Source organism: Schistocerca americana, chromosome 5 (assembly GCF_021461395.2).
Source record: "Schistocerca americana isolate TAMUIC-IGC-003095 chromosome 5, iqSchAmer2.1, whole genome shotgun sequence".
NCBI lineage: Eukaryota > Metazoa > Arthropoda > Insecta > Orthoptera > Acrididae > Schistocerca > Schistocerca americana.
The window spans coordinates 349,149,042-349,175,423 of NC_060123.1; the positions used below are offsets into that span (position 1 = coordinate 349,149,042).

Sequence of the window (26,382 nt, forward strand, 5' to 3'; positions counted from 1 at the left end):
TTTACTGCTTGTTCAGTATACAGATTGAATAACATCGGGGATAAGCTACAACTCTGTCTCACTCCTTTCTCTACCATTGCTCCCCTTTCATCCCCGTCGACTGTTATAACTGCCATCTAGTTTCTGTACAAGTTGTAGGAGGAGTAAAATAAAGGGAGTGAAAGGCTAAATAGCCTTTCACTCCCTTTATTTTACTCTCCCTACCTTCAGAACTTCAAAGAGAGCATTTCAGCCAACTTCGTTAAAGGATTTCTCTAGGTCTACAAACGCTGTAAACATAGGTTTTCCTTTCCTGAACCTATCTTGTAGGATAAGTCATAGAGTCAGCATTGCTTCACGTGATCCTACATTTCTTCAGAATCCAAACCGATCTTACAACTCAATACATAAATACTGTATTGATAAGGGTCTCAGACATTTTTGACTATTTTATAAATTACCGATGCTTACAAGCTAATTGCTTTATTGTGTCATGAATCATTTTCAAAAAGAGCAAAATATTATTGTATTTAAATTGGAACTGTTCGTCTTTCATCTTCCATTTAAATATTTCCGTTCTTCAAGTATATTTAACCGCATTCCTTTAGGTGCTACGTGTAAAATTTTCGTAGTACTCCCAATACTACGCGGGGTATGTTTTGTGCTCCAGAAATGTGGCCAAAAGCAGTCTTATTGGGCTGATACGTTCCTTGCACCTGTAATTTATGAAATAGTGCGATAATGTCTGAGACCTAAATCTAAACAGCTTATTGTGTATATTTTATATATAAAAATGATCAGAAAGATATGATTGAAATGTAAGTACTGTACATAAAACGACCAGAAAGAAAATGTAAGTATTGTATAAAAGAGTAACAAATGTATCTAGAAACAAAATGGGAAACGTTGTACGTAATATATTTATATGGTGAAGAAGAACTTAAGTACTACATTTCCCATTTTGTTTCTAGATGCATTTGTTACTTTTTTATACAATATTTATATTTTCTTTCTGATCGTTTTATATACGGTACTTACATTTCAATCGTTTCTTTCTGATCATTTTTATATATATACAATGTACACAATAAGACAAAAAACTGCTGTGTATATTAAGGTCTCAGAAATTATCGCACTATTTCATAAATTAGAGGTACAATGAACGTATCAGCCCAACAAGACTTCTTTTGGCCACATTTCTGGAGCACAAAACATACAACGCATAGTATTGGGGGTACTACGAAAATTTTACACGTTGCACCTAAAGGGTATTCCATTTTTTCATGATAAATAGCAAACCTAATAACTGTTAAAGTGAGGCCTGAGTTCCAAACGAAAGAAAGAGGCAGGTACAGAGTAAATTTTACTATCTGTTTCCTTTTGATGGCGTTTTTCACAGCCGGCTCTTACTAATATTAATGCCTTTCACAGTGCCTACAATGCACGGTGATTTGAGCTATTCATTGAGGGCAGGGGGGGGGGGGAATATCTAAGTGTAATACAATGATGTACAGACTGTTGAAGTAGCCCATGAACAAGAGTCGTTTGTTATAACTACCTCCGTGGAAGATTAGTACATTTTCCCCACCGCAGTGGAAACAGAAAAAAAGTAATCGTGTCGAGAATGTTTTGATAAGTCTTCTGAAATTAATATTTAATGAAGGAGATACAGGAAAGTGCTGTATCAAGTTAATCTAAGCATAATGGTCAATATTTCTTGTTTAGTGGACAAACCCTTAACTCACGTTTTAAAATTTTTGGTCATATTTTTATTTACAATATCATATCTAACACAATATATAATAACACTTACCGATTTGCTATACATTCCTAGTGTAACCATGAAAAGCAGTGTTAGAAAAGTAAGTAGTTCTGACACAGAGCTAACAGTTTCCTCTTCTGATTCTTTCTCTCTCTTTCTTTGTTGTTTCTTCCTCGATTATTCGAAAACCAGACACACTGTAAATGAACAGTGAAGAAATCCAAACGGCCTAACACGTCGATTGGAATGACGGTTATGGATGTCGAGAAAGCTACAGTCTGGAACCGCGCGACCGCTACGCCGGCAGGTTCGAATCCTGCCTCGGGCATGGATGTGTGTGATGTCCTTAGGTTAGTTTGGTTTAAGTAGTTCTAAGTTCTAGGCGACTGATGACCTCAGAAGTTAACTCCCACAGTGCTCAGAGCCATTTGAACCATGTCGAAAAATTTTAGGGCAGTATATTACTATTTTAGCTGATTGTATGACTTTGCTTTTCTAATTATTTGGTTTCGATTATTTACTTTTATTGGTTTTGGTTCATTGCGTCTTGCCGCCATTAAGTTTGTACAAATATAAAATATTCACGTAGAAATACCACAACAGAAAGAATCTGCGCAATAATTTAAGAACATTGTACAGAATTCAGGTAGATACATAGTAATTTAGCTAAAAATGTAACATGATACCAACTGTATCTGAAAGAAAATACAAAAAGGGGACAGAACAGAGTTGGCAGCCATTCAATAGGATATTAAATCGTTAATGTAACATCTGATGATGCACTAAATTTTATAATTACAGTTTATTGCTCATTACGAAACCACAAAGGGCTTTATATAATTGGATATATTTATGCAGCAATGGAACTGGCGTAGTTGTTGGGAGGGGAACCTATAATTTCACAGGTTTCTGGAGTCAACATTTTTGCCCTTCTTCATACAAATCTTTTGTGGAAAACAACAAGTAGTTTACGTCTACTTCTTCTCTCCTCTTGTATTCACAGAGGAGATTGCCCTTAACCCTTATGCGGTATAAGTGGGGAGAAGTTGAGCCGTTGTTGGTACTATTCTCTTAACTGGGTAATCGCCAGTTCTTGCACATCTGAGTTTTTCGAAACCAGTGTGAATTTATGAGTTGAATCGCAGCATTATCTTGAACTGTAACAGAGAATGCAAATCGCCAATCATATTCCCATTCCTCCCTGGAGATTTTTGTCATCAGCTCTTTAAACCAGAGCGTGGCAGAAAGGAGATCATTATTGGGCCGCCAGGAACACAAGCTTTCTTCGCAAACTTCTCTATCTAGTCATCGTAAACAAGGACTACACAAGGTGAGACCTATACAAAGAGGAAACACATGCCTCATCTTTTGGTCTGTAGCTTTTCTTGTAAATCTACCGGAATTTTGATGTTCTTTTTACTGTTCCACTTTGGTTCTCAATGAACTGTAACCAACTTTTTGAGTCTGATACAATAAATAGGTTCTGAAGACCAGAACGGTGACCAAATTTTAAAGCATCTCGTATTGCTGTCGCTTCTGCAGCAAAAGCAGAGCAATGTGCATGCAGTCGAAAATGCTTACCAGCCCTCTGCTTGGAGGTTAATAATGCATAAGGCACTACTGACATATTTTGATATCGAGAGCCATCAGTAAACACGTGAGCAAAGTGTGATCTATAAAGATTAACGTAAGTGCAAAAACTTCAGTTAATTGTGCTGAGACTATTTTTCTTAAAACTGTGATCGTGAACGTCTAGGTTTTTCATTTCGTATCTAAATGGAATTCCAAGTGGGACTATGTGATAACCAGACTGAATCCAACGGTTGATGTACACACGGAGACCAGCATATTCACCAGAAGATGGCAAAGAGTCCGCATTTCCAATAATAACTGCAGTTATTATTTTTCATATACTTAGTGAAAGAAACTAACAATTTTCTTCGTAAAGTTTATTTCTAATTTAAATAAATTACACAAAACTAATACTCAAGAGATGAAAACCTTAAGAGGTAGAACTGATGTTCGCCATGAATTATGAAACTGAAGACTTATCATCAACTCTCGCCACCAAACAGAGGGAACAAACTGGACAAGGCAGACTAATAGCCAAAAGAAGCTGCAGAATCAAACCAGGTTAGAGACGTTGAATATGTTGTAAAATTGAAGTTTCCGAAGAATCAAAGTAATTTCCAATGTTTACACCTAATCAGCTGATGTATGCCATTATACAACTTATACAGCGTTACTGACACGAACATTAGATCCCATTTATGACTCAGAAATATAACTCTTTTCTCAGTACGCACACAAGATGCCAAACCAGATAGTTGAGACATATTTTTTTCCGGAAATAACATCAAGATAGTTCCTTTCGATACAGAGTACAAGGGTGGATCGAGTTTTGTTTCTGAAGCAATTGGTAAAACACATAATGTTCTCTCACTTTTTTACATAATAATAACTTATATCTTCAATACTGTTTTGTTTAATGCTCTTTAACCTAATACTGTATGCGCGGAGTTTTAGCTGTGAATGTCTTAAATAGCAATGCTAGCCTCAAGAGGAAAGTTTGTTGACTAAGTACCAGAGTGACGAGAATCCTTTTCTAAAAAGTCACAAGTAATTTTCTTGACGCACCGGTATGCGGTTTCGAATTATCTCTCTTCACCAGAAGTACAGTAAAATTTTAGATTGAATGTCTCTGTGATAAACACGCCTAACTGTTTATCCTAGCCTGTAACAGGGTATATGTTACTTACATTCCAGAGCCACCTCAAATTGCTCCATTCCAGTTTCCCAGCAACCTGCAAGAGGGCATGAGAGCACAAGTTTCTTGCAGCATCATATCTGGTGACTTACCGATCACCATTACATGGCGGAAAGACGGAGGGCCGCTTCCACAGGAGGCCGATGTTCACGAGCAGCAGCATGAGTTTGTCAGCAACCTGTTGTTCTCCAACCTGGCCGCTCGACACTCTGGCCACTACATGTGCATAGCGAGCAACGCAGCTGCCGTGGCCAACTACACAACCAGACTCATTGTCAGAGGTGAGTTTTCGTGTCGATCTGTATACAAGCAAACAAGGATGCCCGCAGACTCCTGTGCTTCAATCTTTACTGTAAGAAATAACATTATTCTTATTTTCGATGTGCTTCCAAAGCACAATGAAAATTGTATTGCTTGAAAACTTTCCCAATTCTTTCAGTTTTACGTGTTAACAAGCGCATATATAGTTTTAATGTGAGCAAAATGAAAATGAAACAAGTTTCTTTTAAAGCGTACACTTTTTTCTAAACTTACTTACAGTAATCAAAATATCCACGGGTGTACTGCCGGTCTACAGTGTCCAACGGGCACAATATTTCGGCTATCATACATGTCGCCATCATCAGGTGAACCGACGGATCTCCGTGCCGGCACGTTCACAGGAGCTCAGTCCGTCAGTTCACCGGATGATGGCGACGTGTATGATCGCCGAAATATTGTGCCCGTTGGACAATTTAGACCGGCAGTATACCCGTGGATATTCTGATTATCAAATACGCCGGGAGAAACTCAAAAATCACATCTTCCTTACAGTATTTCACTTGGTTACCACAAAATGGCCATTAGACAGTATTTTTTCATTGCCAAGTATTAAATTCACTTGAGGCGTTTCTGTAGTATTCTTCTATCTTGAAGTAAAAGTCTAACTAGTTTTCATTTAACTAAATACAGACACGTGATACTTCCTGATTACGTGCATGGTGTTTTTCCTAACTCTGTCGTTTAGGGTATATGACACTATATGGTGATTGACTGAAATAAACGCTAAGATGTATCTTATAATGCCGAAATACAGCTTTTTCACAACTACTCTTAATTAAATGTGTCTACTTACATATGATGGTTACTAAGCTCTTGTGACACTCTTAAGTTAGTGATATCTTTGTTTTTACAGACTCAACGAGTTCAAACTGTATGGTACAGAAACTTAAGTTTGACATTTACTCTCGAAGGAATGTAAAATTCACATATTTTTTGTACGTAACATTGCAGATTAACGAGTTTGACAATTAAAATGATTAATCGACATAACATAATGATTATTTGCTCATAGGACTAGAATAAAATATATTATTTTCTTTATTTTTCGTGGCTACCACTAACAACGCTGTTTGAAAAATCGTAATGGCATATCAAGCTAAAGGAAAATATAGGTACAGGCTTAAAATTCCCTCTAATTTTCAATGTCAGCGTTATTCATAAAAGAGCATCCTATTAACGTTACAAAAGAAGAAAAATGTTATGATGTGTTCCTTTAAGCATTTCTGAGAAAATATTCATAGTCACTTAAAGTATCGCGTATTACTGATTTCAGTTGCTCCAACGTGGTTGATAGAGCCCCAAGACGTATCAGTGCTGTATCAGCACCCTGTTTCGCTTCACTGTCAAGCCAATGGTTTTCCGGTTCCTACCATCACCTGGATGAAAGCCAAAGGTTTGTTATGCCACACGTCCTTCCATGAAACATTTATATTAAATGATTAATGTCTAGTCACAAAAAAATTCTACAATTTTCAGTCTCACTGAATTATTTCTCCCCCTGCAAGGTGGCCAACCAATGGAAGACATACCCTTGGAAACAGGACAAAGGATGATAATTTCTTCTAATGGGTCAGTTATAATCAGAGCAGCGGATCCAAGTCACGAAGGTCATTACACATGTCAAGCTAGCAACGGTATTGGTCCTGAACTGAGAAAGGTGGTCTACTTACGAGTTAATGGTAAGCAGCTGAGTAAAAGTCTTAACCACTGTTGGGAGTACATTTTCCAGTCGCTGTATTTAGTTCTAAGAGAACAATATCTGATAACTTACACTGTTTTCCTTTCACAGTGCCAGCACATTTTCGCACTAGGGCCATGAATCAGAGCGGCACTGCTGGAGAAGCCACAGTCCTAACGTGTGAAGCTGAAGGTGACCTTCCACTTCGAATATCATGGACAGCATCTCATCGGTCATTAACACCAAGCCACACACAAACGTTAGAGAGGCAGATACCCAATGGTATCGCTGCAGAACTTCACCTAGAAGATCTCAGTCGGAGAGATGCTGGACCTTATCGATGCTCTGCAACGAATGAATTTGGACAGGATGAAATGACAATTTATCTGACTGTGAAAGGTATATATCTGTCATTCACGCAACAGCACTTATTTGCATGCAATAATTCATGTTAAAAGTACGCTTCAAAAGAATCAAGCGTTTGGAGTTCTTTGCTACCTACAATTTTTATCTAAAACATTTTGCTGTATCTCATCTCTATAGCGAGTTATTCCTCACTGTGGATTAAAATGGTCCACCTTGTATAACTATCTAGCCAGAGACACGATACTACACATACTAAGCAAATCATTATTTATCTCAACACCTTTCACTCGAGGGGCCTGCACAATTCAGGAATAATGACGAAGGGCTACACGGACTGTTAAAGATATATCTAAGTAATTTTCTTCGAGATGATTCATAATGTTCGAATACAGTATATGCTCCAAAATCATACTGCAAATTGAGGTTAGTGATATGGGTCTGTAATTCAATGGGTTACTCCTATTTCCTTTCTTGAATATTGGTGTGACCTGTGCTACTTTCCATTCTTTAAGAACAGACCTTTCGTCAAGTGAGCGGTTGTACACGATTGCTAAGAAAGGCGCTATTGTGTCTGTATACTCTGAAAGGAACCTGATTGGTATACCATCTGGACCTGAAGACTTGCGTTTCTTAAGTGATTTGAGTTGTTTCGCAACACCTAAGATATCTACTTTTATGTCACTCATGCTAACAGCTGTTCTGGTTTCTAATTCTGGAATATTTACTTCGTCTTCTTTCGTGAACGAATTACGGAAAACTGTATTTAGTAACTCCGCTTTAGTGGCACCATCATCGGTAACATTACCATCGCTATGAGACGGTATCAACTGTTTTTTTGCTACTGGTGTTCTTTACATACGACCAGAATCCCTTTAGGTTTTCCACCATATGTTGACACAATGTTTCATTGTGGAAACTATTAAAAGCATCTCGTATTGACGTCCGCACTAAATTTCGAGCTTCCGTGAAACTTAGCCAGTCTCGGGGATTTTACGTTCTTCTGAATTTGGCATGCTATTTTCGTTGCTTCCGCAACAGTGTTCTGACGTGTTTTGTGTACCATGGTGGATCAGTCCCGTTTCTTATTAGCTTATGCGGTATGAATGTATCTATTGCTGTCGATACTCTATCTCTAAATTTGAGCCATATCTGGTCTACACTTATATAATTAGCTTGGAAGGAGTAGAGACTCTCTCTTAGGAAGGCATCAAGCGAATTTTTATCTGCTGTTTTAAATAGATATATTTTGCGTTTATTTATAGTGGTTTCTGGTGATATGGTTTTGAGCCTCGCTACAATGACCTTGTGTTCACTAATCCCTGTATCCGTCACGACGCTCTCTATTAGATCAGGATTATTTGTGGCTAAGAGGTCAAGTGTGTTTTCGCAACCATTTACAATTCGTGTGGGCTCATGAACTAATTGTTCAAAGTAATTCTCAGAGAAATCATTTAGTACAATTTGGGAAGACGTTTTCTGTCTACCACCGGCTTTGAACATGTATTTTCGCCAACAAATCGTGGGTAGATTGAGGTCTCCACCAATTATAACTGTATGAGTGGGGTACTTATTTGTAATGAGATTCAAGTTTTCTTTGAAGCGTTCAGCTATTATATCATCTGAGTCGGGTAGTCGGTAAAAGGAGCAAATTATTATTTTGGTACGGCTGTTGAGTATAACCTCCACCAATAGTAATTCACAGGAACTATCTATTTCAACTTCACTACAAAATAAACTGCTACCAACAGACACACACACACCACCACCTACGTTATTTGATCTATCCTTTCTGAACACGGTTTGCGCCTCTCTAAAAATTTCGGCAGAATCTATCTCTGGCTTTAGCCAGGTTTCTGTTCCTATAACGATTTCAGCTTCAGTGCTTTCCATCAGCGCTTGAAGCTCTGGTACTTTTTCAGCACTGCTAACACAATTTACAACAACAATACCGACTGTTGCTTGGTCGATTCTCGTCGTTTCTTTGCCCTGTACCCTTTGAGACTGGAGGCCTTTTTGATCTTTCCCAAGACTGTCTAACCTAAAAAAAACCACTAGTCGACGCCACAGAGCCCCTGCTACCCGTGTAGCCGCCTGACCTATTTAGCGGAACCCGAAACCCCACGACCTTATGGCGCAAGTCGGGGAATCTGCAGCCTACACAGTCTGAGCCTCTGATTCAGACCCTCCACTCGGCTCTGTACCAAAGGTGCGCAATCGGTCCTGTCATCGATGCTGTAGATGGTGAGCTCTGCTTTCATCTTGCTAGCAAGACTGGCAGTCTTCACGAACTCAGACAGCCTCCGGAAACCAGAGAGAATCTCTTCCGAACCATAGCGTCACATGTCATTAGTGCCGACATGAGCCACCACCTGCAGTTGGCTGCACCCTGTACCCTTCATGGTATCCGGAAGGACCCTTTCCACATCTTGGATGACTCCCTCCGGTATGCACACGGAGTGCACATTGTCTTTCTTCCCTTCCTTAGCTGCCATATCCCTAAGAGGCTTCATCCCCCGCATAACATTGGAGCTCGCAATGACAAGCTATCCCACCCTTTGCGCTTGTCCGGACTTCTGAAGAAGACCGGCCACTGCCGCAACAGGCGAGGCCGCCCTTGCTGGCTCAGAAGTACTTTCAGCAGTGGGCAGTACCTCAAACCTGTTACGAAGGCGTAAAGGTACAGCCTTGCGGCCAGCACTAACTTCGGCCTTCCGCCCAGCGATTCACGACCCCGCCACAGTTCGCCAATCACCGTCAGGCAAGTGTCGACCGGCAGGGATTAGCCCGCATCTCGTGGTCGTGCGGTAGCGTTCTCGCTTCCCACGTCCGGGTTCCCGGGCTCGATTCCCGGCGGGGTCAGGGATTTTCTCTGCCTCGTGATGGCTGGGTGTTGTGTGCTGTCCTTAGGTTAGTTAGGTTTAAGTAGTTCTAAGTTCTATGGGACTGATGACCATAGATGTTAAGTCCCATAGTGCTCAGAGCCATTTGAACCATTTCGACCGGCAGGGACGTCCGAATCCGAGGGCGCAGTGGCATCAGGAGATCGCAGGCGATGCTACAGCTTCCAGAGACACCAAAGCGCTCGCCTCGGGTGTCTCAAAGTCACCGCGGCCCAGGGCAATAGCCTGGAGCATGTCGACCACGGCCAACACAGCTTCCAGCTGTTTACGGACGGTGGCCAATTTCCCCTGAATCCGTACACAACAGGCGCAGTCCCTATCCATCCCTAACAATTTTTTTCCTCTCTTTTATCTCACAAGCCGTTCAAAACAAACAGATGACTGACGACTAAGCAAATTTACACTATACGGGTACTAAAACGCGATGCTACAACTCTCAAATACTATAATACGCCCGAAATTTGTGAATTAAACTATGCAAGAACCCAAAAACACGCAAATAAATTAAGAATTAAACTATAAAACAAATAAGTGAGCTAAAAGTGCGACTTACTGCTGGCTGCTGCTTATCCAACGGCGGCAGGGAGTGTCCAAGCAAAGAGGAGTACTGAATTTCTTTTCGTGGAAAACCGGATCATCAAAAATATTCACAGGCGTTCATAGAATATTTACGGACACCAAGCTGTGGATAATAGCACGATAAATCTCTGGGCAAAAACCGTCCGCCGTCAACAAACTATGGAGAGGGGAATCTGATCTCCCATTAGCAGACTGGTCCCACACAGCTGTGACGCCTGCAGTGTTGCGAAGTGCGGGCACTATTATTCGCGGTGATCAACAAATAACACTCAAGCAGCTTGGTACCGTTGACACACTTGTGCACAAGTTAGCGTATACAAAGGTTCCTGGTCGCTGGGTTCTCTAAACCTACGGAGGAGCATGAAGCGTAAAGAAGGACCATCTATGCCGAGCTGCTTGACTGTTTTGAGGATTGTTTTGCCTCATCCGTCCTGCAGCCCAGATCTCGCACCTTGTACCTTCCGTCTTTTCTGTCCACTGAAGGATGGACTCGAAACATAGCAGCAATTATGGGTAAGTTAGTGATTCAGCAAGAACTAACAAGAACTTAGCTGATAACCCTCACTGAAACAGTGCTACCATGACGGCATACAGGCTCTCACATTAATGGGTCGAAGGCCATAGAGATGAACGGAGATCGTGTTGAAAAATAGTGTTTTATGTTACTAAAAGCCTTACCTGACACCTTCTATTTGCAGGTTGCCTGTTTAATGGCCCTCATGGGCAACAAAAACGTTATTTCCAGTATTTCATGTAATTACTGACCGATTGTAAAAATTTAAAATGCTGTCATGATCTCCTCATTAAGAGGTATAATCTTACATTAAAGGTTTAATACAGTAAGACAAGTATTACAGCTAGAAATTGAGTATGTGTCTTCAGGCAGCGTAACACATGGCAGGCAAAGGTACCCATGTTGTATTTATCCACTATTTGAGAATGAGAGCACTTAGCGCCTATCAACAAACTTTACACACAATTTCAAACCTTTATGAAACGTTCTCTTGCTGATATCTCCAGAAAATGATTAAAGGGAAAACGTTTGTTGCGTACTACAGTTCCATTATTCTTGCAGTGAAACTTGAGCATGAGGCATGACATTTTAATTTATTACTGTGTTATTACTAACTCGATTCGCAACATGTTCTGCAGACAGTATCCACATATATCACTTAATGTGTCTGCAAAATTATATGGTTACGCGACACGTAGTCAGGAGATATGACATCATAAATATTGAGGTGCATGAAAAAATAGTCGCTTAAAACAGTGAATGAATAATCGTATGGCATTGTTGGCCGGGAGGCCCCATGCGGGGAAGTTTGGCTGCCGTATTGAAAGTCCGTTGTAGCTGACGCCACTTCGGCGACTTGCGTGTCAATGATGATGAAGAACACACACACCCAGCCATCACGAGGCAGAGGAAATCCCTGACCCCGCCGGGAATCGAACTTTTTTTTTGTGAGTAAACAGTATAATTCTATAGGCACATAGTAAAGAAAATCATTTTAAAAAAATTATGAGTAGTTGGCACTTTCCACTAAGAAATGCTTATCTCCTAGACAATACAGTACAAATAATGAAAAAAAATAATCAAAAATACTGGTAGTACTACTGGGCATACTTTTGACACTGTTTTGGCTGCGAGCATGACAGATGTTTGGTGAGAAGCACTTTGCATCACTGATTTCACTAAGAGGAAACGCTTTATACTACTATACCTCATTATTTGACACGAGAGGAGAAAGCACTTTATCTTTTCTGTTGCATTTATTCACTATCGCTGCACACGTTATTCTTGTGGTGAGTGTCGTGAGGTGGTTGGTGGCAATGCTGAGAGTCACAGGCTGGGGAGGACTCTGGCGATCGCTGTCTGCAGTGGAATCTGCAGGAAGTTTCTGAAGTTCTCGCGGTGCCGCCTGCGTTGCTGAGCCGTCTTGTTCTCCTCCCAGAGGTCCATGAGGAAGGCCAGCTGGTCGGTCTGCCTCCGCGCTACGATGGCGTGTGCCGTCATGGCGAGGAACCAGAGAGGCGCCAGTCGCTTGGGTCGTGGAAATGGGTTGCAGTCTGGGGCGGTGATTGCTTCCACTGTGATGCTTCCCAGCGCCGTTCTGTTGATGTGGGCCACCTTCTGCTGGCGCGCTTCCCAGATGTTGATGGAATGCCCGCAGGTGAATCGGTGCTCGAGGGTGTCGGTCATGGCACATACGTCGCACTTGTCACTTGCGACGACTTTTATCTCCGCCAGTCTTTGGTTGGTTGGTACTGTTCTGTTAACTATTTTGTACCATGTCTCCTTCGCATGTTTAGGCAACACGTTTTGCGAGACGTTTCCCCATATTTATTTCCAATTGGATTGCGGGAGTTTGTGTTCAATTTTGTTTTTTGCCGGCTTCCCCCAGAGGGCCCAGTATATTCTCTTGGCTGTTCCGTGGCTGGGGTTCGCCACGGTTTTCAGAACGTAACTTTTGTTGGCGTAGTGCAGCCTGACGTGTCGCATTCTGAAGGGAATGTGCCTCGTGTCGACCGGCACTTCTTCTGATGCGGGCTTGTATCTTCCAATTATCTTGGTTGTGACGCTGTCAGGATTTTTGTCCTGGATGGCGAGCGTTCGTTTTAGTAGAAGGGCTGCACATTTGGTCTTTATATCAACTAGACCTAGTTCCCCTTCTTTCGCTGGCACCGAGCACATTGCTTGCGCCACTTTGAATATATTTCGACGCCACAAAAGGTAGTACACTGCGCTCGTTAGTGCTCGCGCAATTTCTGTCGGTATGCTTAAGATTTGCGCCAGGTACCATGCTTTTGACAGAATCGCCGCATTTATCACGTCTGTTTTCTGGTCGATTGTTAATTTCCGATTCGCGTGCTATCTGGAGAGACCTCTTATGGTGTGTAGCACGTCCCTCCAGTTGTATGTGGCCATTCTAAGTGGACAAGACTGTATATATATATTCCAAGAACTTTATGGCTTTAAGCTATTTTATACCACTGACTGTCTGGTTTGAGACGTTGATTCCCGGGACCCCGTGCGCGGGACGCGAGAACGCTACCGCAAGACCACGAGCTGCGGACGAAACAAAGTGAAAATGACCTAGACTACACTCATCCAGTATTTGATAATGATAGCAGTGGACGACTTCCCACGAACTTCGAACATAATTTTAAACCTCGTCTAAGCTTTTTCTTTCTTACAGGTTAACGTTAAACACTTAACATATTAACTTACCTGTAAAGTAATCAGACTTTGCAAGCTGTTTTACACACATAAGTTTGATTGTTTAAGGAATCAGGGGTGCTAGGGTCTGCTAGTGGTAAATGAAATAGGGAACGGTATGACGTATTTAAATCATGAATAAAACCATCCTGCTTTGAGAAAAAAGTGTTGTGTTTCTTATTGAACGTTCTCTCGTACAATGAAAATCTGTTCCAGAGCCTCCTGAATCTCCAGGACGAGTTGAGGTCTTGGAGACTAACAGCCGTTGGGTGAACGTCGCATGGGGCACTCCCTACTCGGGCCACGCGCCGATTTCACACTACATAGTGCAGTTCCAAGAGGAGGACTCGAGTTTAAATGTATGGAACAACGTCACTGTCGGAGGCAGCGCACGCACAGCGCGCCTAGGCGGACTCAAACCAGCCACGGCGTACAAACTGAGGCTCGTGGCCGTGAACGAGGTCGGACCCAGTGCCCCGAGCGACCCAACAACTGCTTACACTTTGCAAGAAGGTAAGGTCTCATTTCTAAACAGCTTTCATCAGTGGAAATCTTTTGTTTGATCTAAAACGAATTTTGTGTTACAGCTCCGAGTGGTCCGCCTATTGATATCTCAGTCGAAGCCACCATGCCTGAATCCCTGTTAGTCAGATGGAAGGTAAACATCTACTTCACGCAATAAAAACAACAAATATTACACCAGATAAACAGCCAGCCAACATGACACATAAATTCACTCTTTATTTTTAATATCATTATTACAAGTAGCCCCCTAACGAAACCCATTGTTCCACTATTTATTATCATTATCATTATCATTATTATTTCCTTCACTTTCTCAGACGTTAAGTCCGGTTAAAAATGGAGTGACGCGGACCTTGATCAAGCGTCACTTCCTTTTAACTGTACGGTATTGTTATATTGCATTTAGGAACTTTCGGGTAATTGAACATGTATCAATAATTACGGATTTCTGTAGCTGTATATATATGTTTGGATGTAGCTGTATTGCATTGATGTACTGGTGGATATTGTGTGGTATGACTCCTGTAGTTGATAGTACAATTGGTATGATGTCAACTTTATCCTGATGCCACATGTCTTTGACTTCCTCAGCCAGTTGGATGTATTTTTCAATTTTTTCTCCTGTTTTCTTTTGTATATTTGTTGTATTCGGTATGGATATTTCGATTAGTTGTGTTAATTTCTTCTTTTTATTGGTGAGTATGATGTCAGGTTTGTTATGTGGCGTTGTTTTATCTGTTATAATGGTTCTGTTCCAGTATAATTTGCATTCATCATTCTCCAGTACATTTTGTGGTGCATACTTGTATGTAGGAACGTGTTGTTTTAAAAGTTTATGTTGTAAGGCAAGCTGTTGATGTATTATTTTTGCGACATTGTCATGTCTTCTGGGGTATTCTGTATTTGCTAGTATTGTACATCCGCTTGTGATGTGATCTACTGTTTCTATTTGTTGTTTACAAAGTTTGCATTTATCTGTTGTGGTATTGGGATCTTTAATAATATGCTTGCTGTAATACCTGGTGTTTATTGTTTGATCCTGTATTGCAATCATGAATCCTTCTGTCTCACTGTATATATTGTCTTTTCTTAGCCATGTGTTGGATGCGTCTTGATCGATGTGTGGCTGTGTTAGATGATACGGGTGCTTGCCATGAAGTGTTTTCTTTTTCCAATTTACTTTCTTCGTATCTGTTGATGTTATGTGATCTAAAGGGTTGTAGAAGTGGTTATGAAATTGCAGTGGTGTAGCCGATGTATTTACATGAGTGATTGCCTTGTGTATTTTGCTAGTTTCTGCTCGTTCTAGAAAGAATTTTTTTATCTACCTGTCCATAATGTAGGTTTTTTATGTCGATAAATCCCCTTCCTCCTTCCTTTCTACTTAATGTGAATCTTACAGTTGCTGAATGTATGTGATGTATTCTATATTTGTGGCATTGTGATCGTGTAAGTGTATTGAGTGCTTCTAGGTCTGTGTTACTCCATTTCACTACTCCAAATGAGTAGGTCAATATTGGTATGGCATAAGTATTTATAGCTTTTGTCTTGTTTCTTGCTGTCAACTCTGTTTTCAGTATTTTTGTTAGTCTTTGTCTATATTTTTCTTTTAGTTCTTCTTTAATATTTGTATTATCTATTCCTATTTTTTGTCTGTATCCTAGATATTTATATGCATCCGTTTTTTCCATCGCTTCTATGCAGTTGCTGTGGTTATCCAATATGTAATCTTCTTGTTTAGTGTGTTTTCCCTTGACTATGCTATTTTTCTTACATTTGTCTGTTCCAAAAGCCATACTTATATCATTGCTGAATCCTTCTGTTATCTTTAGTAATTGGTTGAGTTGTTGATTTGTTGCTGCCAGTAGTTTTAGATCATCCATGTATAGCAAATGTGTGATTTTGTGTGGGTATGTTCCAGTAATATTGTATCCATAATTTGTATTATTTAGCATGTTGGATAGTGGGTTCAGAGCAAGGCAGAACCAGAAAGGACTTAATGAGTCTCCTTGGTATATTCCACGCTTAATCTGTATTGGCTGTGATGTGATATTATTTGAATTTGTTTGGATATTAAGTGTGGTTTTCCAATTTTTCATTACTATGTTTAGGAACTGTATCAATTTAGGATCTACTTTGTATATTTCCAATATTTGTAGTAACCATGAGTGGGGTACACTATCAAAAGCTTTTTGGTAATCAATGTATGCGTAGTGTAGTGACCTTTGTTTAGTTTTAGCTTGATATGTCACCTCTGCATCTATTATCAGTTGCTCTTTACATCCTCGTGCTCCTTTGCAACAGCCTTTTTGTTCTTCATTTATAATTTTGTTCTGTGTTGTATGTGTCATTAATTTCTGTTTAATGACTGAAGTTAATATTTTGTATATTGTTGGTAGGCATGTTATGGGGCGATATTTAGCTGGGTTCACTGTGTCTGCTTGATCTTTAGGTTTCAGATAAGTTATTCCATGTGTAAGTGTATCAGGGAATGTGTATGGGTCTGCAATGTAACTGTTAAATAATTTAGTTAGATGTGAATGTGTTGAGGTGAACTTCTTTAACCAGAAATTTGCTATTTTATCATTTCCAGGGGCTTTCCAATTGTGAGTAGAATTAATTGCTTGGGTGACTTCATGTTGCAAAATTATCACTTCAGGCATTTGTGGAATCATCTTGTATGTGTCTGTTTCTGCTTGTATCCACCGTGCATGCCTGTTATGTTGTACCGGGTTTGACCATATGTTGCTCCAGAAGTGTTCCATGTCTGTTATGTTTGGTGGATTGTTTAGTTTAATGTGTGTGTTATCTATTGTCTGGTAAAATTTCTTTTGGTTTGTGTTGAATGTTTGGTTTTGTTTCCTTCTATTTTCACTTTTTTTGTATCTTCTGAGTCGTTTGGCAAATGCTTGTAATTTCTGCTTCTTTTCGTCTAATTGCTCTGTCGCTTCTTGTTGTGAGATTTTACCTAACCTTTTTCGTTTTTTTTTTCAGACATTTCATTTCTTATAAATTGTGTTAGCTGTCCGATGTCTTTTCTCAGTTTTTCTATTTTGATCTGTAGCCTGTGTTGCCATGCTGGTTTTGTGGGTTTCTTCTGTGTGATGGTTGGTTCTGATCTCTGCCTAGTGTGTATATTTAGTGTAGTGAGTGCTCCTATATAAACCAGTAGTTGTAACTCTTTCATAGTTGTGTTTTCATTTATTTTGTTGTGTATGATTGTGTTGATAGTTTTTATTGTTGTTTCGACTTGTGGGTTATTTGGTGGCCTATGCAAGAATGGTCTAATGTCTGTATTTGTGTCTTTGTATTCTATATATGTTAGCTGAAATTTTTCTTCTATATCTACACATGTGTGTCACTTCGTGTTCTATTTGTGCTTGTTATGGTGGCTGTCTTAAGATTTCGTTTTCCTCTGATTGTTTAATTGGTGCGTGTTGTTCTTTGTTTGTTTGCTCTGGGATGTTTGAGTCCCTTACTGTATTTTCTTCTTCTTCTGATTGCACATTATTTTGTTCCAGTATTTGTTGTACTTGTTGTTTGATGTTTTCTAATTCTGACTGGGGTATCCTGTTATTTTTGACTATTACACGGATCTGATCAGCTAGTCGTTGTTCTGTTAAAAATTTTAATTCTGGGTATCTGGTAATAAACGTTATGTATACTTGTGATCTGTATCCAGTTGTGTTGGTTCCTAGGTTTGTTGCTTGGTAATAACAGAACATGTGGTGTCGATTAACTTCATCTGACCATCTCATCCTCTGTCTTTGTTTTCCATCTAGGGTGGTTGCAGGAAGCATATCCTGCAAAGCACCTCTATTTGGATTTAAATCATTTTCCAGTTGGCTAGCAGTGTCGTTACCATTGTGGGCGGGCATAGGGTTCAAGCGTCGTCCCCGACCATGACGGCGCTTGTCCGAGGCTTCTTTAGTTCTGTCCTGAACCAACTAATCACACTAAAAGGGGGGGGGGGGGGGGTTAGCCCTATTAGTGGTTTGTTCTTTTCGTCGCCTTTTACGACTGGCAGAACATACCGGAGGCTTATTCTTTTCCCGGGCCTCCACGAGCTGCGGACTGAAGAGCTTTCTATTGAGCGTCTCCTACTTATCCAGCGAACAGTGTATTCACATAAACTCTTCTAATTAATGTTTTAGGTTAGTTTATAATTAGTATTATCACTGTAATAGTCTTTCAAAGTGTAAATTCTTTTCATTGCACTGCACATGAAGTGTATATCTCTGTCTTCTTTCCACTTACTGGAGACGACTTTCAACGGAGTCCGTGGAATATGACCAGTGCAATATATTTATTTTCTTGCACTTAGTCCATGTTTGGATTCATTCTGGCAACTGTTTCTGAGTGTTACAACTTTCAGAAACTTTGATCATCCTGCAGATTATACCTTCTGTTCATGCGCGCCATGGCGATAAAACTGGATGATCTACGATGTCTCTTCTTGTGTGGAATGAGGTAAATTCCGAGCGCGCCGAATCCCAGCTGTCTCTAACTTCGCCCACAAACTGCTTTTTACATCAATAGAAAGACTATCTTTATCTCCCGTTCGGACAAGCCTCTCTAGAATCTGTAGATAGTAGCGAGAGCGAAAGGCAACACCGAGCGAGATAGGGCAGTGGTTAGCGCACTGGACTCGCATTCGGGAGGACGAACGTTCAAACCCGCGTCCGGCCATCCTTATTTAGGTTTTCTGTGATTTCACTAAATCGCTTAAGGCAAATTCTGGGCTGGTTCCTTTGCAAGGGTACAGCTGATTTCCCTAGCCCGACCTTCTGCTCCGTCTTCAATGACCTCATTGTCGACGGGACATTAAAGACTAATCTCCTTCTCCTCCTCCGAATGGCAAGAAGCCATCTTGCCTTGTATCTCCATTATCGTGGTACATCGGCCACTTTAGTGCTTGCTTGTTGGTTTTTTGATTGCATTGGTGGGGAGTAAACCTCCCAAACCGCATGTTAGTCTGAGAAACGATCGATAAGGAAACCCATTCGTTCACCGCATAGACTTCCGTTACACCAGGACTATGTTGCTGTTTCACATTTTGCCAAGATTTTAAAGCAGACTGAAGTAAAAATTTTGCTGTTGCGGTATGTTCCTGTCCCGAGTTGGCCTTCCTCTGCCTTCCCTCTCCCCCCCCCCCCCCCTTCCCACCTTATCAACCCCTCAGGACAAGTGAACCAACACGTTATGCAACATTTTCAATAAATACTTTATTTCTCCACCAGACAGTCTAGTACACGCGATAGATGTGCATGAACAGATACCTACACTGTTCGTTCATTTCTCAACACTACCTCACCATCTCTAAAAAGTCATCTGAGACTACACCATCTTTATGATTTTGGGATCTCTATCTCAACATGATGTAATGCAGTTGGTATCTTCTCTTGCACACATTCTTTATACTCCCCCATTCCTACAATGAAACCCATATTACCCCATAGTTTTGTCTTCCCTTCCGTATTACGGATTTCCAATTCCCAATGATTACTAGCTTTTCATCTCCCTTCATATTGCCCGAGCTATCTCTCTCTTCCTCTTTTGCTGGTGATATCTATACCTGAGATATTGCTGTTGGTTTACTGTAGATTCTGATGAGAATATTCCTTGCCACTGAACTGTTTACAGTAACTTGCTCTTTTCCTCTCCTGCCTATTCATAAAAAATCCTATTCCCTTTATACGAGGGGTGTTCAGTAAGTAATGCAACACATTTTTTCTGAAAGCAGATTGGTTTTATTCAAGGTTCCAATCCACCATATTATCCCCCACTCTTTTACCAAAAACGTCTTATTTTTCAACATAATTTCCGTTCACGGTGACGTCCTTACACCACCTTACTGGAAGGGCCTGCATACCCGCATGGTACCACTCTACTGGTCGATGTCAGAGCCACCATCTTGCTGCGTAAATAACCTCCTCATCATCCACATTCTGCGTCCCGCATATTGCATCCTTCACGGGACCAGACACAGGGAAGTCAGAAGGTTGGTTGTTGGTTGTTTTTTGGGGAAGGAGACCAGACAGCGAGGTCATCGGTCTCATCGGATTAGGGAAGGATGGGGAAGGAAGTCGGCCGTGCCCTTTGAAAGGAACCATACTGGCATTTGCCTGGAGCGATTTAGGGAAATCACGGAAAACCTAAATCAGGATGGCCGGACGCGGGATTGAAGCGTCGTCCTCCCGAATGCGAGTCCAGTGTCTAACCACTGCGCCACCTCGCTCGGTAAGTCAGAAGGTACGGGATCCAGGCTGTAAGGCAGATGAGGAAGAACAGTCCAATGACGTTTTGTGAGCTCCTCTAGGGTGCACAGGCTTGTGTGAGGTCTTGCGTTGTCATGGAGAAGGAGAAATTTGTTTCATTTTTGTGGCGTCAAACACGCTGAGATCGTTTCTTCAGTTTCCTGAGGGTAATAAAATAAGCGCCAGAGTTGATCGTTGCACTATAACGGAGAACATCAAACAGGATAACCCCTTCAGAGCCCCAGAAGACTGTCACCATGACTTTACCGGCTCAGGGTATGGCCTTGAACTTTTTCTTCGGAGAAGAGGTGGTGTGGCGCCGTTCCATGGATAGCCATTTTGTTTCCGGTTGGAAGTTATGAGCCTGTGTTTCATCGCCTGTGACGATGTTAGACAAAATGTTGTCACGATCAGCCTCATAAAGTGTACGCGATTACGGACAGACGGTCCTTCGTTGCTCTTAGTGGTCTTAGGCGGTGAGGAACCCAGCAGGCACACCCTTTTGAGTAACCCAACTGGTGGACGAGCGTGTCAGCATTACCAGCAGAGACGTACAGTTGACCAGCGAGGTGTGGATTGTGATTCATTGATCACCGCAAATAAGAGTGTCCGCATGTTCCAACACTGCAGGAGTCACAGCTGTGTCTGGCCAGCCATCACGTGGGAGATCAGACGGGTTTGCGAAACCTCCTTGTGAAGATGACAGACACCTCACCTAACGATTCTCCATGCTTTTGTCCATTGCAAGCGTCTAGAATATATCTGGTTTCCCGCTCGCCAATGGAAACTATATGACACCTCTCTGCTTGGAACGCACCTCCGTTAAAACTAAACTAAACCCCGTCTGAACAGACCTTGGAAAGTACAAGGGCTAAGTGCACCCCGCTTGCCAATAGCGTTCGGCAGACCAGATGGTCACCCATCCAAGTGCTAGCCCAGCCCGACAGTGCTTAACTTTCGTGATCTGACGGGAACCGGTGTTACCACTGCGGCAAGGCCGTTGGCACGCATCTCCATTACAAACTGCATTTTGAAAGCTACGTATAGCGCCGTAATCTGTCGGAACACCATGAAACTACAGTATATGGACTGAGGCGGGAATATTCCCCGATGTCCCACAGTAAATTCCGCTTTTTTCAACCGAATTGGCCGAGAAAAAATGTGTTGCATTACTTTTCGAGCGACCCTCGTACTGCTTTTGGCTGCTGTCATTACCCAGTGCTTATCTGATCACTAATTTTTCTTTCCATTTCATACTACTTGCATGAGGCTTTGTATTTCCCTTTTCAGATTTTCAAGCTTGCGTACCATATTCAGATTTCTGACATTCCGTCTTCCAAAATGTAGAATTTTACCGTTTCCTTGGCATTTCAATCCTTTCTTCATTGTCACTCCCTATTGGCAGCACTCTTCGGGAGACCTAAAGGGAGAATAACCAGCAACTTTTTGCCAGTGGAAAGATCACGAAGACGCCATTTCATTTACAGACTACATTTCTCACAGATACGCGTCATGTGTTTCTAGTGAAGAGATTCTCGAAACTTCCTGGCAGATTAAAACTGTGTGCCGTACCGAGACTCGAACTCGGGACCTTTGCCTTTCGCGGGCAAGTGCTCTGCCAACTGAGCTACCCAAACACGACTCACGCCCTGTCCTCAGAGCTGTACTTCTGCCAGTACCTCGCCTCCTACCTTTCGTGTTCCAAAATGTAGTAGTTTGGAAGGTAGGAGGCGAGGTACTGGCAGAAGTAAAGCTGTGAGGAGGGGCCCTGAGTCGTGCTTGGGTAGCTCAGTTGGTGCCGGCACGGTAGCTCAGCATGTTCGGTCAGAGGGCTGCGTGCTCTCTGTAATAAAAAAACTGAGTCAAGGAAACAACGATCAGCTTGAACGAATGTCTTGTGACGAACGCCCAGACCAAACAAAACGAACTACATCGAACTTGGTAGAGCACTTGCTCGCGAAAGACAAAGGTTCCGAGTTCGAGTCTCTGTCCGGCACACAGTTTTAATATGCCAAGAAGTTTCATATCAGCACACACTCCACTGCAGAGTGAAAATCTCATTCTGAAGAGATTCTCGTATGTACGCTCTCATATATTTACTAGACATGACTGTTTGCAGTGCTTTCTCATTATTGTGTTAATCGGACAGTAATGGAGCTTTCCACTTATGAATGCACAGTAAGTTACAATTAATTTTATTTACACTAAGGGTCAACTGCCATTTCCTAACCAAGCACCCACCCTCCGCTGGCTTTCCTGCGTTTCAGTTCAATTTAATTTTAATGCGAGTTCTCTACATACAATAGCATCTTCTGTAAACAGTCTCGTGCAGATTTCTTCGTTTTCCAAAATATCAGGAAGCAGCAAAACTGAAAACTGGTATCTGAAAAGACAAGTATAGGTAGTACGGTACCTATTCCATCTTTTCTGCACGCTTCCCCGACGAGTGTTCTCGCCGTACACCTCAGTCGTCAGAAGTCAAAAGTTTTCGGTCCACGTGAGTCGAGCTGAACCCGGCAAACTATGGTATCAGGCAATGCCGTCTCCAACATGTACGTTCAGTGCATGCAAGGCACTCAACGTTATTGCGGTCCTCAGTTCTGAGACTGGTTTGATGCAGCTCTCCATGCTACTCTATCCTGTACAAGCCTCTCCATCTCCAAGTACCTACTGCAACCTGCATCCTTCTGAATCTGCTTAGTGTATTCATCTCTTGGACTCCCTCTACGATTTTTACCCTCCACGCTGCCCTCCAATTGGTGATCCCTTGATGCCTCAGAACATGTCCTACCAACCGATCCCTTCTTCTAGTCAAGTTGTGCCACAAACTCCTCTTCTCCCCAATCCTATTCAGTACCTCATCATTAGTTATGTGATCCACCCATCTAATCTTCAGCATTCTTCTGTAGCACCACATTTCGAAAGCTTCTATTCTCTTCTTGCCCAAACTATTTATCGTCCACGTTTCACTTCCATACATGGCTACGTTCCATACAAATACTTTCAGAAATGACTTCCTGATACTTAAATCTATATTCAATCTTAACAAATTTCTCTTCTTCAGAAACGCGTTCCTTGTCATTGCCAGTCTACATTTTATATCCTCTCTCCTTCGACCATCATCAGTTATTTTGCTCCCCAAATAGCAAAACTCCTTTACTACTTTAAGTGTCTCATTTCCTAATCTAATTCCCTCAGCATCTCCCGAATTAATTCGACTACATTCCATTATCCTCATTTTGCTTTTGTTGATGTTCGTCTTATACCCTACTTTCAAGACACTATCCATTACGTTCAACTGCTCTTCTGAGTCCTTTGCTGTCTCTGACAGAATTACAATGTCATCGGCGAACCTCAAAGTTTTTATTTCTTCTTTAATACCTACTCCAAAATTTTTCTCTTGTTTCCTTCACTGCTTGCTCAATATACAGATTGAATAACATCGGGGATAGGCTACAGCCCTGTCTCACTCCCTTCCCAACCACTGCTTCCCTTTCATACCCCTCGATTCTTATAACTGCCATCTGGTTTCTGTACAAATTGTAAATAGCCTTTCGCTCCCTGTATTTTACCCCTGCCACCTTCAGAATTTGAAAGAGAGTTTTCCAGTTAACATTGTCAAAATCTTTCTCTAAGTCTACAAATGCTAGAAACATAGATTTGCCCTTTCTTAATCTAGCTTCTAAGATGAGTCGTAGGGTCAGTATTGCCTCACGTGTTACAACATTTCTACGGAATCCAAACTGATCTTCCCCAAGGTCGGCTTCTACTAGTTTTTCCATTCTTCTGTAAAGAATTCACGTTAGTATTTTGCAACTGTGACTTATTAAACTGATAGTTCAGTAATTTTCACATCTGTCAACACCTGCTTTCTTTGGGATTGGAATTATTTAAAAAATGGTTCAAATGGCTCTGAGCACTATGGGACTTAACATCTATGGTCATCAGTCCCCTAGAACTTAGAACTACTTAAACCTAACTAACCTAAGGACATCACACAACACCCAGTCATCACGAGGCAGAGAAAATCCCTGACCCCGCCGGGAATCGAACCCGGGATTGGAATTATTATATTCTTCTTGAAGTCTGAGGGTATTTCGCCTGTTTCATACATCTTCCTCACCAGATGGTAGAGTTTTGTCAGGACTGGCTCTCCCAAGGCCGTTAGTAGTTCCAATGGAATGTTGTGTACTCCGGGGGCCTTGTTTCGGCTCAGGTCTTTCAGTGCTCTGTCAAACTCTTCACGCAGTATCGTATCTCCCATTTCATCTTCATCTACATCCTCTTCCATTTCCATAATATTTCCCTCAAGTACATCGCCCTTGTATAGACCCTCTATATACTCCTTCCACCTTTCTGCTTCCCCTTCTTTGCTTAGAACTGGGTTTCCATCTGAGCTGTTGATATTCATACAAGTGGTTCTCTTTTCTCCAAAGGTCTCTTTAATTTTCCTGTAGGCAGTATCTATCTTACCCCTAGTGATATAAGCCTCTATATCCTTACATTTGTCCTCTAGCCATCCCTGATTAGCCATTTTGCACTTCCTGTCGATCTCATTTTTGAGACGTTTGTATTTCATTTTGCCTGCTTTATTTACTGCAATTTTATATTTTCTCCTTTCATCAATTAAATTCAACATTTCTTCTGTTACCCAAGGATTTCTACTAGCTCTCGTCTTTTTACCTACTTGATCCCCTGCTGCCTTCACTACTTCATCCCTCAGAGCTACCCATTCTTCTTCTAGTGTATTTCTTTCCCCCATTCCTGTCAATTGTTCCCTTATGCACTCCCTCAAACTCTGTACAACCTCTAGTTTAGAATGTTTATCCAGGTCCCATCTCCTTAAATTCCCACCTTTTTGCAGTTTCTTCAGTTTTAATATACAGTTCATAAGCAATAGATTGTGGTCAGAGTCAACATCTGCCCCTGGAAATGTCTTACAATTTAAAACCTGGTTCCTAAATCTCTGTCTTACCATTATGTAATCTATCTGCTACCTTCTAGTATCTCCAGGATTCTTCCATGTATACAACCTTCTTTCATGATTCTTGAACCAAGTTTTAGCTATGATGAAGTTATGCTCTGCGCAAAATTCTACCAGGCGGCTTCCTCTTTCATTTCTTAGCCCCAATCCATATTCACCTACTACATTTCTTTCTCTCCCTTTTCCTACTACCGAATTCCAATCACCCATGACTATTAAATTTTTGTCACCCTTCACTATCTGAATAATTTCTTTTATTTCATCATACGTTTCTTCAATTTCTTCATCATCTGCAGAGCTAGTTGGCTTATAAACTTGTACTAATGTAGTAGGCGTGGGCTTCATATCTATCTTGGCCACAATAATGCGTTCACTATGCTGTTTGTAGTAGCTTACCTGCATTCCTATTTTCCTGTTCATTATTAAACCTACTCCTGCATTACCCCTATTGGATTTTGTGTTTATAACCCTGTAGTCACCTGACCAGGAGTCTTGTTCCTCCCGCCACCGAACTTCACTAATTCCCACTATATCCAACCTTAACCTATCCATTTCCCTTTTTAAATTTTCTAACCTACCTGCCCAATTAAGGGATCTGACATTCCACGCTCCGATTCGTAGAACGCCAGTTTTCTTTCTCCTGATAACGACATCCTCTTGAGTAGTCCCCGCCCGGAGATCCGAATGGGGGACTATTTTACCTCCAGAATATTTTACCCAAGAGGACGCCATCATCATTTAATCTTACAGCAAAGCTGCATGCCCTTGGGAAAAATTATGGCTGTAGTTTCCCCTTGCTTTTAGCCGTTCGCAGTACCAGCACAGCAAGGCTATTTTGGTTAGTATTACAAGGCCAGATCAGTCAATCATCCAGACTGTTGCCCTTGCAGCTACTGAAAAGGCTGCTGCGCCTCTTCAGGAACCACACGTTTGTCTGGCCTCTCAACAGATACCCCTCCGTTGTGGTTCCACCTACAGTACGGCTGTCTGTATCGCTGAGGCACGCAAGCCTCCCCACCAACGGCAAGGTCCATGGTTCATGGGGGG

At 41.5% G+C, this 26,382-nt stretch overlaps 1 protein-coding gene across 1 annotated transcript in view; it reads left to right on the top strand.

The window, feature by feature from the left end:
- The window catches only part of LOC124616368 (Down syndrome cell adhesion molecule-like protein Dscam2), a 445,499-nt gene that overhangs the window by 148,402 nt on the left and 270,715 nt on the right, over nt 1-26,382 (top strand). The window contains exons 10-15 of the mRNA XM_047144679.1: nt 4,508-4,789; nt 6,103-6,222; nt 6,353-6,508; nt 6,619-6,906; nt 13,786-14,082; nt 14,157-14,227. Of these exons, the coding sequence (XP_047000635.1) occupies nt 4,508-4,789; nt 6,103-6,222; nt 6,353-6,508; nt 6,619-6,906; nt 13,786-14,082; nt 14,157-14,227 (1,214 nt within the window). The remainder of the gene's footprint in view (nt 1-4,507; nt 4,790-6,102; nt 6,223-6,352; nt 6,509-6,618; nt 6,907-13,785; nt 14,083-14,156; nt 14,228-26,382) is intronic.